The sequence below is a fragment of the Lytechinus variegatus genome, chromosome 3 (assembly GCF_018143015.1).
Source record: "Lytechinus variegatus isolate NC3 chromosome 3, Lvar_3.0, whole genome shotgun sequence".
Lineage (NCBI taxonomy): Eukaryota > Metazoa > Echinodermata > Echinoidea > Temnopleuroida > Toxopneustidae > Lytechinus > Lytechinus variegatus.
Window position 1 is genome coordinate 17014789 of NC_054742.1, and position 15052 is coordinate 17029840.

The following is a 15052-nucleotide window of genomic DNA, read 5'->3' on the forward strand; positions in this document are numbered from 1 at the left end:
TTCCATATTATCTGCTTCCTCTTTTATTGCAAATTATTGTATAAATATACATGTATGCAGATATTTGTTTTTAATAAGGATTAATGTCAAACAGTATACAACAAGTTGCCAACAAGTCAAGGTATATTACATGAACATCTAATTTGATTAGAATCTCCACATATACCCTGTAAAATATAGTTATAGTACCTTAAAAAATCTAAACACAAGTATACATTAAATAGCACAATGAACATGGCAGTACTTTTATTACTTTACAATAAAAAATGAATCCCAAACTTTTGACAGCATCAAAGTGATATTTCACACATATTCTATAAATATTATATGTATGAATCCTTTATCACAAGATTGCTCCATATGTTTTAACTTATTTATCTAAAAAAATGTGTCAGAGTTAAACAGATCATTATTCAAAATTCCATCATATTCCAACATACCAGTATGTTTAATTTCTGAATTCTTATTCTATGAATAAGTTGTCAGTTTGAAATTAATAATATTTAAAAAAGGAAACCTGGCAAGATATATATTATATACACATGCTTATTAGAATCTAGCATGCAATGAACAGCAACCAATCTATGAAAAAATACAATTAAAAAGAACAAGAAAAACTAAGAAACTTGTTTCACATCATAAAACAACTAAACTCTATGTTTAAGAAAGTAAAAGACGTTTAACCCTTATCCCCTCAACAAATTTTGTCACTATGCGGTCATGCGAAATTTGTTTGACTGTACTGCTCGCCGACTTTTTACTTTCAAGTCTTGCGCTTCTTTTTAGACCAAATTTAACCAAAAATCATACGTATATGATTTTTACTTTCATTTGTTTGAAAGGATTTATTTTATGCTATTTATGATCGCAAAAGGTTCCCTGACAAAGTTCATCAAAGAAAAAAAGGTTTTAGAAAATAAAGAAATAACATGAGAATTCAAAAAAACAATAAAAACATAAGAAATTATATTTTTTGCATTTTTTTTGTAGAATATTGGTTAGAAATGTAAAAATTGATACTCTCACCAAAAATTAGCAATCTACCAGCTATATAAATTGAGTTCAAGGCAAAAAACATACACAAAAAAATAAATTTAGGGCAAATTTCATACTTTTATTTGCACGATTAATTAACAAATAATATAAACAATAAATTTGTCGAAAATTTTACAATAGCTTTGTAGTTTACATTAGGCCAAGTTTACATCCGGCTCTACCCGAGTCTAAATTTTTGCAGCGATCGCGCAATCAAGCCATGGCGTAATTTCCTTCAGCAAGAAATTTATCCACATTGTGCTGCACACAACCCAGGTGAGGTGAATGGGTACCCGGCAGGATTAATTCCTTGAATGCATGAGCGCTGAGAGGCAGCTCGAGCTAAAGCCGGGGTAATAATAATAACAACGCGCCTCGGAATAGAATATTTCTAAATAGATGGCGCTATATAAATGCCTATTATTATTATTATTATTAACAGCCGAGATCTGAGGGGGGGGGGGTGGTCAAATTGACCCCCCAATATATCCTGGTCTGAAATAGCCCACTTGAAATAGGGTTAAGATGTTTACATGTATGTTTTTTCCAATTTCAGTTCCACTATCCTGAGTCAGATCTGTGAAAAAAATGAGAGATAAAAAAAAATTGAGATTAAATCAAGTAATAACCATAAGAAGGCATTTTTTTATCACAAAATAATCAAGAACCATATAAGTCCATAAAACAAAAGACAGACAAATATGTATAGAAAAATATTTTCATAAGAAAAAGTAGATGCTGATAACCTAAAATGGTTGAAAATATAGAAAAAAATGAAAATAGGTGTTTATGTCTTTTTCTTGCTATAAAAGTTTGGCATATAATAACAATTTTACTACAAAAATATTTGTAGTTATTCAATATTTTTACACATCCTTTGCATAAAAAGTATGTTATAAAAGATCTACAATTTGCAAAGAAAATTTCACCTTAACTAGTTTCGATATATTTTGCCAAAAGAATAAACAAGTGGAACGTCTCTGGCAGTCTCGCCTGCATTACGCCATTCAATATAGCAGCAATGCTGACCTTGAAAATATTGAATAATAAAATATTCATAGCATAAAATAATATGTCCATTGACCCAAGATGACCTTTGACCATGATAATGTGACCTAAGATGCGTGCAAAACAATCATTCAGACTTGATTACCCTTATGTCTATGTTTCATGAACTAGATCCATAATCCATGTGTGAGCAAAATATTAGAAATGGTTAAAAACTGATCAAGTACGGTAGTTTGAACTACAAGATATTTGCCTAATTTTTTACATATATTGTTAGTTTTGTTACCATGGAAACATGATCTCTGAGACATGCAGAAATATGCTCTGAACATCTTTACCTCAAGACCAATGTGTGAGCCAAAGTTCATGAGAATTGGTTGAAAATTGATCAAGTAGTTTGAACCAAAATATTTTTACCCAATTTGTGGCATATATTATGTTGTTACCATGGCAAAACAATTTCTGACACACACAAAATATGTGTCTTGCACATCTTCACCTCAAAACCAATGTGTGGTCCAAATTTCAAGAGAATTGGTTATAACTGAGAAAGTAGTTCGATGCGCAAGATTTGCAACGGACCGATCGCCCGACCGTACACTTATTCCTACAGTATATACCCCCTTCAAAATTTGTTTGGCAAGGGTAAAAAATACCCCCAACACGGCCAGAGTTCATTGATCTTCAATGACCTTTGATCTTGATCATGTTCCTGAAACGTGCACAGGATATTCAGGGATACATGGCTGCTCTTAATGCCAAGTTTCGATATTACAAAGAAAATTCCAAAATTACCCCAACATTACCCTTGTTCGTTCACACCAAATGACCTTTGTCATGTGACCTGAAACTTGCATAGGATGCTCAGGGATACTTGATTGCTCTTATGTCCAACTTTCATGAACTAGATCCGTAAAATTTCATAGTTATGTAATTTCACAAATACCCCCAACATGGCCAAAGTTTGTTGACCCCAAGTGATCTGAAACTTGGGCAGGATACTCAGTGATATACCATTACCCTTATGTCTAAGTTTCATGTTGTAGGTCCATATACTTTATAAGTTATGACAACATTTCCAAAATTTAACCTTGGTTAAGATTTTGATATTGATTCCCCAACATGGTCTAAATTCATTGACCCTAAATTAATTTTTACCTTGGTCATGTGACCTGAAAATCAAGCAGGATGTTTAGAAATACTTGATTTCCCTTAAGTCTAAGTTTCATGAACTTGGTCCATATATTTCTAAGTTATGATGACACTTCAAAAATTTAAACTTGGTAAAGATTTCACTATTGACAACGCCACCGTCGGATAAGCGGTGCCTATAGTCTCGCTCTGCTATGCAGGCGAGACAATAAGAACTAGTTAAAAGTGAAATTTTAGATTTTGAATTTACTTCAATTATTTTGTTCATTATTTCCTTTCCTTTATGAAGAACATTCAAATGATTTTAAGTTTTTACACTCTGTATTATCAATGACAAAACAGAGTTTAAAACTTTAATGTTTTGAGCAGTTCAGGAAGGGAAGTAAGAGTACGAACAAGATATTAATAAAGAATGATTATTTTATGAAATTATGCATATATATTCACATCAATCACAGCAGAATCAGAGTCATTAATACAACAACTCATACATGTATTTGGAAGGGATGATCATGAAAAAATCTGTGTGAAAATATTCTAATTTAAATCTCATTATTTTTTTAAATTGGAAAGATTTGTATGTGCAGACAGTCAAAAAATGTTTAGCTAATATTTCAAAAAATAATTTATCATACTCTAAGTGCATATATATATATATATATGTTCACTCATCTTTTAAACAGGGATTTTTTAAAATGTATTGAAACCAATATTTATAACGTACCGGTAACAACTAAGCTCCATTTCAATTAGAGAAGCCAAATTGAATCCTTTGTATCAATCAGAGAGCAAATGTGTTTTGATGATAAGTAGATTAATAAATTCACATTACTTTTCTAAAAGACTGGACATCAATAGCAAAATCCACTCAAAGATGTTAGTGTGATTAAATGTGCTTTAGAGAAAATTTGTCAGCTCCAAATACAATTAAATATTTCTAGTTAATGTAAATTATGAAAATACTTACCTGATTTTCTTATTTACGAGATAACTCATACATCTACTTGATTTGCTAGTTCAGCCCTCTGGACTGCCATACCCGAATAGAACTCCCAAGGATTTAAAAAGCGCGAGCGCGCCCTCTCCCGTTCAGGCTTACTACCCATGATCACCGCGCAATTAGCGTCCATCTTCCTCACCTTTCGCAAGCCCATACGTTGAAACATGTTGCTACGCAAGGCGGAGGGTCGGTGGGAGGGTATCAAGTAGATGTATGAGTTATCTCGTAAATAAGAAAATCAGGTAAGTATTTTCATAATTTACTTCAATAACTCCATACATCTACTTGATTTGCTAGACCAGCACGGACTCAAACCGTAGGGAGGCATGTTTTCAATTGTAAGCCTAAGAAAATTTAAAAGAAAAAAACAAAAACAACGAAATTTAGGGAGAGGGGGAAAAAACCGCAGCTGCTTTAAGCGCCGAAGCAGCGAATCTCGCCTCGCTGGACGGAATGTCCTTCAAGTAGAAAGAAGTGAAGGAGTTAGTTGAGCGCCAAAAGGCGGCCCTCAAAAATGTCCTCGAGAGGAATGCCCTGTATACTCAGGAATACTAAGTATCATGGGCCCTCGGCCTAGTGTCAGGAGAACAACATCACCTGCTGACTAGAGCGTAAGAATCGAAATTTGTTGAAAATTTCAACAAGAATCGTGATCGGAAAACTGAAGCTTTTAAGGCTCAGTAAGTGATCAATCGACCAATCTGAGAAGGCGAGATATCTCAGAATAAGCCTCCGCGTGGGAGAAAGCGCCCAGAATTCGATATCTGTCTCAAATGCGTGAGGGCAGAAATCTGCAGAATTCTGATAGAGAGCTGTGGTAAAAAGTTACTAGTGGTCCGAAGGGGACCAGGAACGACGGAGAGTAGGGATTTAGGAAGAAAACCACTCGTAAGGCAGACAAGGGTCGAGAAAGCGACTGAGTGCCATCCTGTTAATAAGGAATGCCGCGGACATGTTGCCTATGTAGAATAGAGCAGTCTGGTCAAAACAGCTCAACCGGGCGTGTCAGGGATACAGCGCGGTACACATCACGACAAAAGTGTGTTAGACCGAGTGATCGAGAGAGAACTCAGGATCCCCTTTCTCCCATACTGATTGAAGCACCCATCTGAGGGTGCAGTGCCCGCGGTGGAAGAGGTGGCTTGGCTCAAGCCACCATCGCCGAGAGAGCCCGTGAGGCTAGGCTGCGATGGCTGTCCGCTGGGCGGGGGAATCCCTAGCAGCAGCAAGTGTACGCCAGAGGGAGCTGGCGAAAAAAAATCTGTCACGATATTACGTGTAAACGACCATCAAGAGATGCTCTAAACGAACAGACATCGCCAGACATGATACCTCAACCGTTACATTCGCAACGGAATCGAATGAGGTAGCAACGGCCCTGTCCTATCAAGTTAGGGACGGAAACTGGCTAAGAGTGTCGAAATCCTCGCTTGAAGAAACAAGCGAAGGAGACTTGAGGAAGTAATCACAAAATTTCCATCAGTCTGCGGTGAGAACCAGTTGTTTATGAAAACAGTCACAAGGCCTGTTTCTCAAGTGATCGTAAGAGCAAGCACCGCCGGCGCCGGTTGCGGCAGCGTGGAACAGTCCGATATCGGTAAGATAAGGAGCTCCAAAAAGCTGCGGGGGGCGGCAAAAATGACGCCCTAAGCAGCGGGGGATGAGAATCTAAATTTCTAAAAGAAGAACTCCAGTGAAGTAAATCACTTACATGGAGAGACTCATCCACAGTCGGCCCGAGAGAAGGCGGGTCGTAGTGATCGTGGTTAGGAAGGCATAAGCATACATCCATCCACGGTTACATCATCCTCGGTCGTGCGGTGACCCTGGCCACATGCATTGCATGGAAGGAGGATGAAAGCAGCATGCGGGGCGACTCGAGTGTGCCGTGAAAAAATTTCTAAGAAAGAGGCCGATTCGACAAACGGGCACGGTAAAGACATCCACCGTAGACCACTCCGCACAAGGAGGGAACGGCGGAGACGCCCGCAAGATTGACCCACATAGAGGGCAGTCTATATGATAGACAGTTAGAGCTCGACCGATGGTCTGGCGGTGTACAGTTTGGTGTGAACTCGCCGACCCGGTACGGTGGGTGTGCCCAGAAAGTAGGCATAGAATGCCGACAGAGAATCCTGGGGCTTTAAACAAGTTTGAACGCACGTACATAGCCAACAATCTCATGAGATGTACGGCGGTTACTTTCCTCCGAGATGATGTTTACCCAACCGGGAAAGACTCGGGGAACAGCTGTGAATGTCAACAGGAGGGATATCTAGCATATGAAAAGCTGATACCTTCCACGTATTCGGTGCGGGTGCTGCCGGCGGTGTCCGGGGGGACGACCGGTGATGGCAGCTCGGGCAGGGTTCGTACGAGCCGCCCGAATACGAGACAAATAGGTTAACATAACCATAATGCACCGGGTGGTGAAGGCATAGCGATTATTAAGCACAGGAGAACTTTTAATCGCCGTGACATTCAGATCCGATATACATACTCATAAGCTCGGAGAGCTATGAGATAGTGAGACATACCGCTGGGCGGTGATGGTGCTCATATCAGAGTCGCCCTCTCTTCAGCGGCGATCGCTGGAGAACGGGTATCTGTACTAGCCCTGACTCTGGCGTTGCAAGGGTAGGAGCTAAGTAAGACAGGGCACCCTTACTTTCGAATAGAAAGTGAGGTTCAGGCCAGAAAAGCGACGGTCTCGTCGCCTGGGCGGACGGTCCGCGGACGTGATAGGTTGCCCTCTCAAAGCAGTCAAACATTCTCACGAGAGAAGTGCGGCATGCGGTATGTAAGAGATTCATACCTCCAATCTACGGGCCCGCTTAGGGGAAAGAATGGAGAGAGTTACCACTGAAGGAGTCGTCGCCGCATGTGAGCTTGACGTAGAGGGCGAATTCGGGAGTACCTGCATAATAATCGCCCCCCCCCCTCTGCCTTCTCGCTAGCCTCGAGAGGCTTGAAAATTTCGAGACGGCGGCGCCGGAGCCTGGCGCTTCCGGGCAGCAGCAGAGCGGGGGTGGATTTACACCCTCGGAGCTGGCGGCTTCCTCGTCGTAGGAGCCGCCTCGTCTAGAGCGACCCCGTCACTCTCCGAGACCCCCAATTCGGCCGATTGAGCTCGGGGCGCCTGAAGAGGCGGGGCGAGAAAATATGGACTCCCTTGCTTCATCAATACCCCCGCTCAGAGGGTAGATGTGAGGTAGATACTTGTCAAGCAGCGCCTGAGAGCTTACTGAAAAGTCGACCGCGGGATAGGGGTTGTCCTCGTAAAGGGAGTCTCGCTCTATGGACTGAACCGGGGGTTGTCCAGTAAGCGCCAGGGTGGCCCCGCGTGTCGGCTGGGACACGTGCTCTGAGATCGACGAAAATGCTGGAAAGCACACGCGATCTTGGGGCACCCGGTTAGTCGGTGCACTGGCTGGCGATTTAACAGAATCGCTCGAGGATTTCCCGGGTGTCTGGTGGTTATTGCCCACTTGTCTCGCTTGATGCTCAGGGGCATCAGCGGGGTGAGTAGACGTCGAGGGTTGGGTGAACCCGCACTACTCGAAAGCAGAATGTAGCAGCATGAATAGCTGTGACATCTGACCACCGACACAAGGGTCTGAAGGAGGGACGCCCATGGCAACAGGGCTGGCCGACCTCACCTTCGACCTCTTCTTCTTCGCGGCCTCCGCCGGTGTGGCCGGGGCAGAAGAAGGCACAAGAGGCACGGGTGATTTCTTACGATTTGCCGCCCCTGGCAGGGCGGCCGTCAACAACGAAACTTCACCCGAATCTGACGGGGTCAGATTGTGGTCACAGTCTGATGTGTGACGCCTCTCGCGGTAGCAGAATGTAGCAGCATGAATAGCTGTAACATCTGACCACCGACACAAGGGTCTGAAGGAGGAACGCCCATGGCAGCAGGGCTGGCCAACCTCTCCTTCGACCTCTTCTTCTTCTTCTCTTTCTGCGGGCTCCGCCGGCGTGGCCGGGGCAGAAGAAGGCATGAGAGGCACGGGTGATTTCTTACGATTTGCCGCCCCTGGCAGGGCGGCCGCCGACAATGAAACTTCACCCGAATCTGACGGGGTCAGATTGTGGTCACAGCCCGATGTGTGACGCCTCTCGCGGTAGCAGAATATAGCAGCATAACATGTATGACTGTAACATCTGGCCACCGATAAGAGGGTCTGAAGGAGGAATGCCCATGGCAACAGGGCTGGCCGACCTCTCCTTCGACCTCTTCTTCTTCTTCTTCTTATTTTGCGGGCTCCGCCGGCGTGGCCGGAGCAGAAGAAGGCACAAGAGGCACGGGTGATCTCTTACGATTTGCCGCCCCTGGCAGGGCGGCCGCCAACAACGAAACTTCACCCGAATCTGACGGGGTCAGATTGTGGTCACGATCAGATTGTGGTTACAGACTGTGTGACGCCTCTCGCGGTCAGGGGCTGGGCGATCTCTCCCGATGCTGTCAACGGAGGATGACTTATACGGCAGAGATCCTGACCTGTGCCGGGGGGAGAGAACCGCACTCTCCCTCCGGACTTCTGGTGACCCGGTAGCCGGTGGGTCGCATAGCCCTATGGGTGCTGCGGCGGCAGGACCTAGTTTAGGCTTGGAAGCCTTGGCTACCACTTTTTCCTTTGTCCGAGACCGTGGCACCACAGTCTCGGCCTTCCTTCTCTTAGCATCCGACCGCAAATTCGGAATGCTGATCGACGCACCCTCATACTCACCGCCGCTGGGCGCTCACCGCGGCGTCCCTCCTGCTCGCCTGGAGGCGGCCGACTTCTGTAACTTGCAATCGGGACGGTCCCCGTGGAGGGCACCAGGTCCTCTGGGGCTGTGTTAGTCCCATTCAAAGATACCTCTCTCTACCCTGAAAAAGGAAAAACAAGAATTTTTCTTTTTCTTTTTTTTTTTTTTTACAAAGATCTCGCTTAGATTAAAAGTGGAGACCGGAGTGGTCTTTCCCTCCTCCTAAAAGAAGTTTGTTTGAGCAAACAGAACAAAACAAGAGGGGAGGGGTAGGGAGGAAGAAGAACCTAAGAATAGTTTAGGTATCTGCCTGTAAGAAAATAAAAAGGAGGTCGGAGACTTTGAAAAAAGAAACTCCTACAAGGTTCCCCTACTATATTCTCTTTTTTGTGCCCGAAGGAAAAATTCGAAACAAAAATTCAAAAATGAATGCAAGTTCAGAAGAGAACGAAGTTTCCACCTGCGAAGAAACACAAAAACAAGCATTTCAGAGCAGGAAGAAAAGGGATTGAGAGACAAATAATTCCAGATAAGAGAAATTTTACGATAATTTCCAAGAGGAAAAAAAAAGTAACCTCCTGTGGAAAGGTAAAGAAATTCAGAACAGGAGGAAGGAGGAACGTCTCTAGTAACGATTCCAAGAGGAAGAACGACACAGTAAATCCTCAAAGGGAATCGTAGAGCCCGCCTGTCGAAATAAAAAAATATATAAGACTAGGAGGGAAGAGGGAATTGAACGAAGAAAACAATTCCGGGACAGGTCAAAAAAATTTCTAACAGGAAGGAGACCCCACCTGTAAAGAACAAAAAATTTTTTTTTTTTTTTTTTTTTTTTTAGGGGGGATTGAATAACCAAACAATCATCAGGTATAATTGCGTAAGCCGAATTAAACAATCCCCGAAGCGTCTGTGAATAAAATATTAATCAAGAATTTTATTCAGAACAGAAAGGATAAGGAATTGAGCTTTAGGATCCGCCTGTGAATAAAATATCAATCAAGAAATTTATTCAGAACAGAAGGAAAAGGAATTGAGCTTTAAGATCCGCCTGTGAATAAAATATCAATCAAGAAATTTATTCAGAACAGAAGGAAAAAGGAATTGAGCTTTAAGATCCGCCTGTGAATAAAATATCAATTAAGAAATTTATTCAGAACAGAAAGGAAAGAGAATTGAAGAATTAATCAATCAATAATCAAACGAAAATCTTAATAAATCAATTCCAGAAAGCAAGGAAGGAACAGAGTTGAAGATCCCAACCTGCAAAAAGAAATAACAATAACACCCTCGACAACAAAGTGTAGAGGCTGTCTAGAAATTTAATTCAAAAACGGCACCAAAAGCCACCACGCTTTGAACGTAAAGAACAATAACCATGACAGGTGGTGAAGGCTTGCTGCCACGTAGGCAGGCCAAGCCCGGTGCCTCGCGAACGCGCTAGCGATGCGGCGCGACGAGAACTCAAACGTTAGAAAAACAATTTAAGTGTCACCAAAAACACGTCTAAAAAGTCACGCCAAGTGTAAATTCTGAACACAATCTTACACACAAATGGAAAGATTGAAATTAAAAGGGAGAATGCACCACAGATAAGCGAAAATAATATACCAAAGCTCAAAAAGATTTGAGCTCTTAGGAGACTTATCTGAGCACGTCTTGACAGGTGGCTTGCCGAAAGCAAAAGAGGAAGATGGACGCTAATTGCGCGGTGATCATGGGTAGTAAGCCTGAACGGGAGAGGGCGCGCTCGCGCTTTTTAAATCCTTGGGAGTTCTATTCGGGTATGGCAGTCCAGAGGGCTGAACTAGCAAATCAAGTAGATGTATGGAGTTATTGAAGTAAATATACTAACTCATTTAATCTCCCTCCTCAATATGGGCTGAATAATTAAATGAAAGGCAAATGACATAACACTTAATAACATGAGCAGCAAAATGTTACACCATACATAGCATGCCAGGGTAAACTGAGCTCTATGAACATAATGTGATGTCAAACAGCAACTTAGACAGTCTAAGGGATGCTTGAGATGTTTTATGTGCCGTTTTCATAGGGCTCACAAATATTTCGCAATGGAAATAATGTAACAAATGGCAAAGTCTAACATACATTTTATTTTTTGCCAATCACTCGCAGGAGTTTCTTAAAAACTATTTGAAACTTCTTGCGAACGTTTCCACATCCCATGCGCAAAAACATTGCAAAATGTGTGCTCGCTAATTCTTTGTTAATGCCTGATCAGATCACATAAATTTTGCAAGGTTTACGTTATTGTTTGTGTGTTCATATTCACATTTTTGTGTCTTTCGTGCATGTTGACTAGCTGTAGTTTATCAGCAAAACATTGCGAGAACTTTACAAAAACTATGCAAAAATTGTTTCAAGACTTAAATGTCACAAGACTGGTGTATTTGGTGTATCAATGGTGTTTCTGTTGCTATTTGGTACACAAATGCCAGCTTTCAACACTTTACTAATGCTATCAAATGACATAATATGCAATATTAAGAAATTACTAGTTCTTGGTTCAATTTACCTTTCAAACCTGAGTCTCCTTTCTCTTGGCTGTGATCTTAACCCAAGAGGTGAGGCAGGGGTAGCTGGAAGAGCTCTGGTACCTTGTATCATAGTACTAAAGATATTGACTGCTACCAAGAGAACACATAGTAAGATGGGTCCAATTATAGCACCCTCTAATCCATAGCAGTAGATCCCTCCAGCAACAGCTAAGCCAGTCAAGTAGGGGTGACCACCTCTGCACAATAACAAATAATGACATTTTCAACACAATCTCTCAATGAAAAAACAACATGCCATAAATATACAAAGGAGCCTATGTAATGTATGCATGTAGAACAAAAGCATAAATGCAGATGTCATAATTGAGATTATAATGGAGTATTATCAAAGGACAAACGTATTGTGTTTGGTGTCCATGACCTTGTTGAACACATAAAATCATTGAAAATTACAGCAAACTCAAGTTTTTTAAACAGGAAAATCAAGTTATTACTTTTTACATTTTCCACTGATACTTGCATGTAAGTAATCATGGTATCACAACTGTATTATATATCTGCTATAGGAATACAGATTATTCACAATCAAAGAAGTAAAACACATAACTGACCCTTTGATATCACTGTAGATAGCAGTATCCACAACATACATTGGAAGCATCTGAACAACAAACAGCATAACAGCTAACACCTTTTCACCATGGACTAATAGTTCAATGACCCCTGGTACAGCTGCCCAGTAAGTTCCAACAAATGGGATAGCACCAAAGAGAGCAGCCAAGGCTGAAAATAATAAAGGTTAAATACTAGCCATAAATATTCTTTAACATCAAAATATCACTTTAAATGTGAAATTGTTTCTCAAAAAGAAAAAAAAATCAATAATAAACATGTTAATATTACCAGATGCAAACATAGCATCAGTTCAATATAACGAGAGAATCACAAGACAAAATGAAGGGAATAATTAGAGTAAATAAGACCGAAATAGTTTTCTTTAATGTAGACTCTTAAAATTTCCTAGAATTCATGCCTAACAATAAATTCAGATCTTTGAATACAAGTCAAGTAATTTTTTTTTGCTTACCTGATGGTACATATACAATCTGTAATCCAAAGATGGTATGAGTAAGCCATGTATATAGACCATAGAATGTAGACATCTTGATTGAAGCACCAAATACACCTCTAACAGAGAAAAAAAATAACAAGCAATTACCGTTTGAAATTGCAAAATTGATTAGCATGTTTCATCAATTCATGTATATACTGATGAAAAATGTTTAATATCTTTGACATTTTGACATTTGAAGTAAAGTGAACTCAATACAAGCAATATTCATATATTGCAATACAAATTGGGTTTATATATGTTCCAAGGTGACCCAACATCATAAGCATACTGCCGATATAGGCATCCAAATGTCATTTTCACGAGAACTGTTTTAAACTACGGTATGATATATTAAATTTGTGTGATGGCTTTTTGTGTATTTATCTTAATTTTGTATGTGTTTACTGGACATAACTAAATTCAAATTTGAGAAATATGTTTTTCCCCACTTCATTTCAATCAATTTGTTCTTAACGACGGGGAGGGGGCGGGGGAATCTCCATGGCATTAGATATCTGAAGAATCAATGCTAATGACATTTTTATATATATTTTATTTTCAAAACTACAATGATCTGTTTAATTTTCTTTTTTATACAATACATTTGGTTTGATGGGTTTCATTCTTTTTTCAATGGTTTCATTTTGTTAACTTTGTCAAGGATAATGTTACATCTGTGAGAATGTCACTCATATCTCACACAAGAATACAAACACACTTTCAAACATGAAAAGGAGGTTCACCAGGTAATCAAATTCAGAAATTCCTTAAATAATACATGTGATGTAGAAACTAAATATGATAATCAAATTGCTTACCTGATAGAATTTTCTACAGCCTGGCCATACTTGTTGGATGTAGAATCATTGACAGGTGTAAGACTAGAGATCCATTTCATTGGAAGATATTGTTTATCACTAAAACTCAACAAGTAGAATAATGTTGTCATGAACACAACCTATATAAAACAAATATAAATACAAAAATAACATTCAGTTTCATGTCATATATATCATACTCCAAATGAACAAATAATATTTATCATTTATTTTCTTCTAAGATGGTTTGTAAAATTAATAGAGAATCAATAAGTCTTGCATTCCACTTTTAATATGAGAATATTTCATCACCAATTGCACTACACATTCACATTAAAAGGTTGATGAAAATAAGTAAAAATACATCATGTTTACTTAATTCAACAACTACAATTACTATAATCCTATATCAAATATCTAATATTTTCTTTTTATACAACTAGGTAATTCAAAATGAGAGTTCAAATATTTTAGCTATCAAGTCACAAATCATCCTGTGTGTACTAAATGATAAAGAATGATCTAACTTTCAATTGTATTCTACCATAATTTTCTTTGTACATTTTTTCTTTGTTATATACATTCATGCTATTGTAATTATCAATACCACATTAATTACTATGTGATATTCTCAATACATGTTACATATATCTAACAACAAAACAAACTTACAAATGAGATAACAAAATTGAGAATGGCTGTTCCTCCTTCTAGTATCATGTAGAGAATTGTAGTCAAAAGAGATGCAATCAGATTCATATTTCCTTTCAACACTAGCCATACAGACTCCAGGATCTATGGGTAAAGGACAATGGAATAATTTCATACATCAAATTAGGAGATATTAATTTCCTTCATATTAAACATGAATATTTAAAAGAATAATTGTTCCAAAAATAACTAGTGCACTCAATGATTTTATTGTTTTCAGAAAAATTTTTATTCCTTACAAAAGATTAAAAAATATTATGTTCATGCCTTTTGAAACATATTTTTGGCTACATGTCTATCAATTCACATCAGATATGTGATTCCGTAATTTATGTGCTATTTGCTTTCATAAAACTCAAATATTGGCATTACAAATTATCACATTCATTTAATAACAAGTGGAATGCCTCTGGCCGTCTCACCTGCATCACGCGGTTCAATATAGCAGCAGTGCTGACTTTGAAAACTACTCTAACTCGCACAAGATGTTCAGTGATACATGGTTACTCTTACGTCCACTTTTTATGAACTAGACCAATAAACTTACAGAGATATGATGGTTATTCAACAAAAAACCCCAACATGGCCAAAGTTCATTGACCTTACATGACCTTTGACCTTGATCATGTGACCTGAAACTCGCACAGGATGTTCAGTGATACTTGATTACTCTTATGTACAAGTTTCATGAATCAGATCCATAAAATTTTAAAGTTATGATGGTAATTCAACAGATACACCCAATTCGGCCAAAGTTCATTGACCTTTGACCTTGGTCATGTGACCTGAAATGCGCACAGGATGTTCAGTGATACTTGATTACTCTAATGTCCAAGTTTAACAAACTAGACCAATAAACTTTCAAAGTTATGATGGTAATTCAACAGATACCCCCGATTCGGCCAAAGTTCATTGACCCTAAATGACCTTTGACCTTAAT

The 15052-nt window shown here is 39.6% G+C and overlaps 1 protein-coding gene across 2 annotated transcripts in view; it reads right to left on the reverse strand.

Annotated features, from left to right (window-relative positions):
* Positions 1-1464: 1464 nt before the first annotated feature.
* LOC121410358 (transmembrane protein 245-like) overlaps positions 1465-15052 on the reverse strand; it is a 32494-nt gene continuing 18906 nt past the window's right edge. Inside the window, exons 10-16 of one of the 2 annotated variants that reach the window (XM_041602390.1) lie at positions 14074-14196; positions 13402-13541; positions 12557-12657; positions 12081-12252; positions 11487-11705; positions 10803-10829; positions 1465-1612 (exon numbers count right to left, since the gene is read on the reverse strand). In XM_041602390.1, the coding sequence (XP_041458324.1) occupies positions 10820-10829; positions 11487-11705; positions 12081-12252; positions 12557-12657; positions 13402-13541; positions 14074-14196 (765 nt within the window). In that variant the 3' untranslated portion in view covers positions 1465-1612; positions 10803-10819. The remainder of the gene's footprint in view (positions 1613-10802; positions 10830-11486; positions 11706-12080; positions 12253-12556; positions 12658-13401; positions 13542-14073; positions 14197-15052) is intronic. The other variant, XM_041602389.1, reaches the window with a different exon arrangement.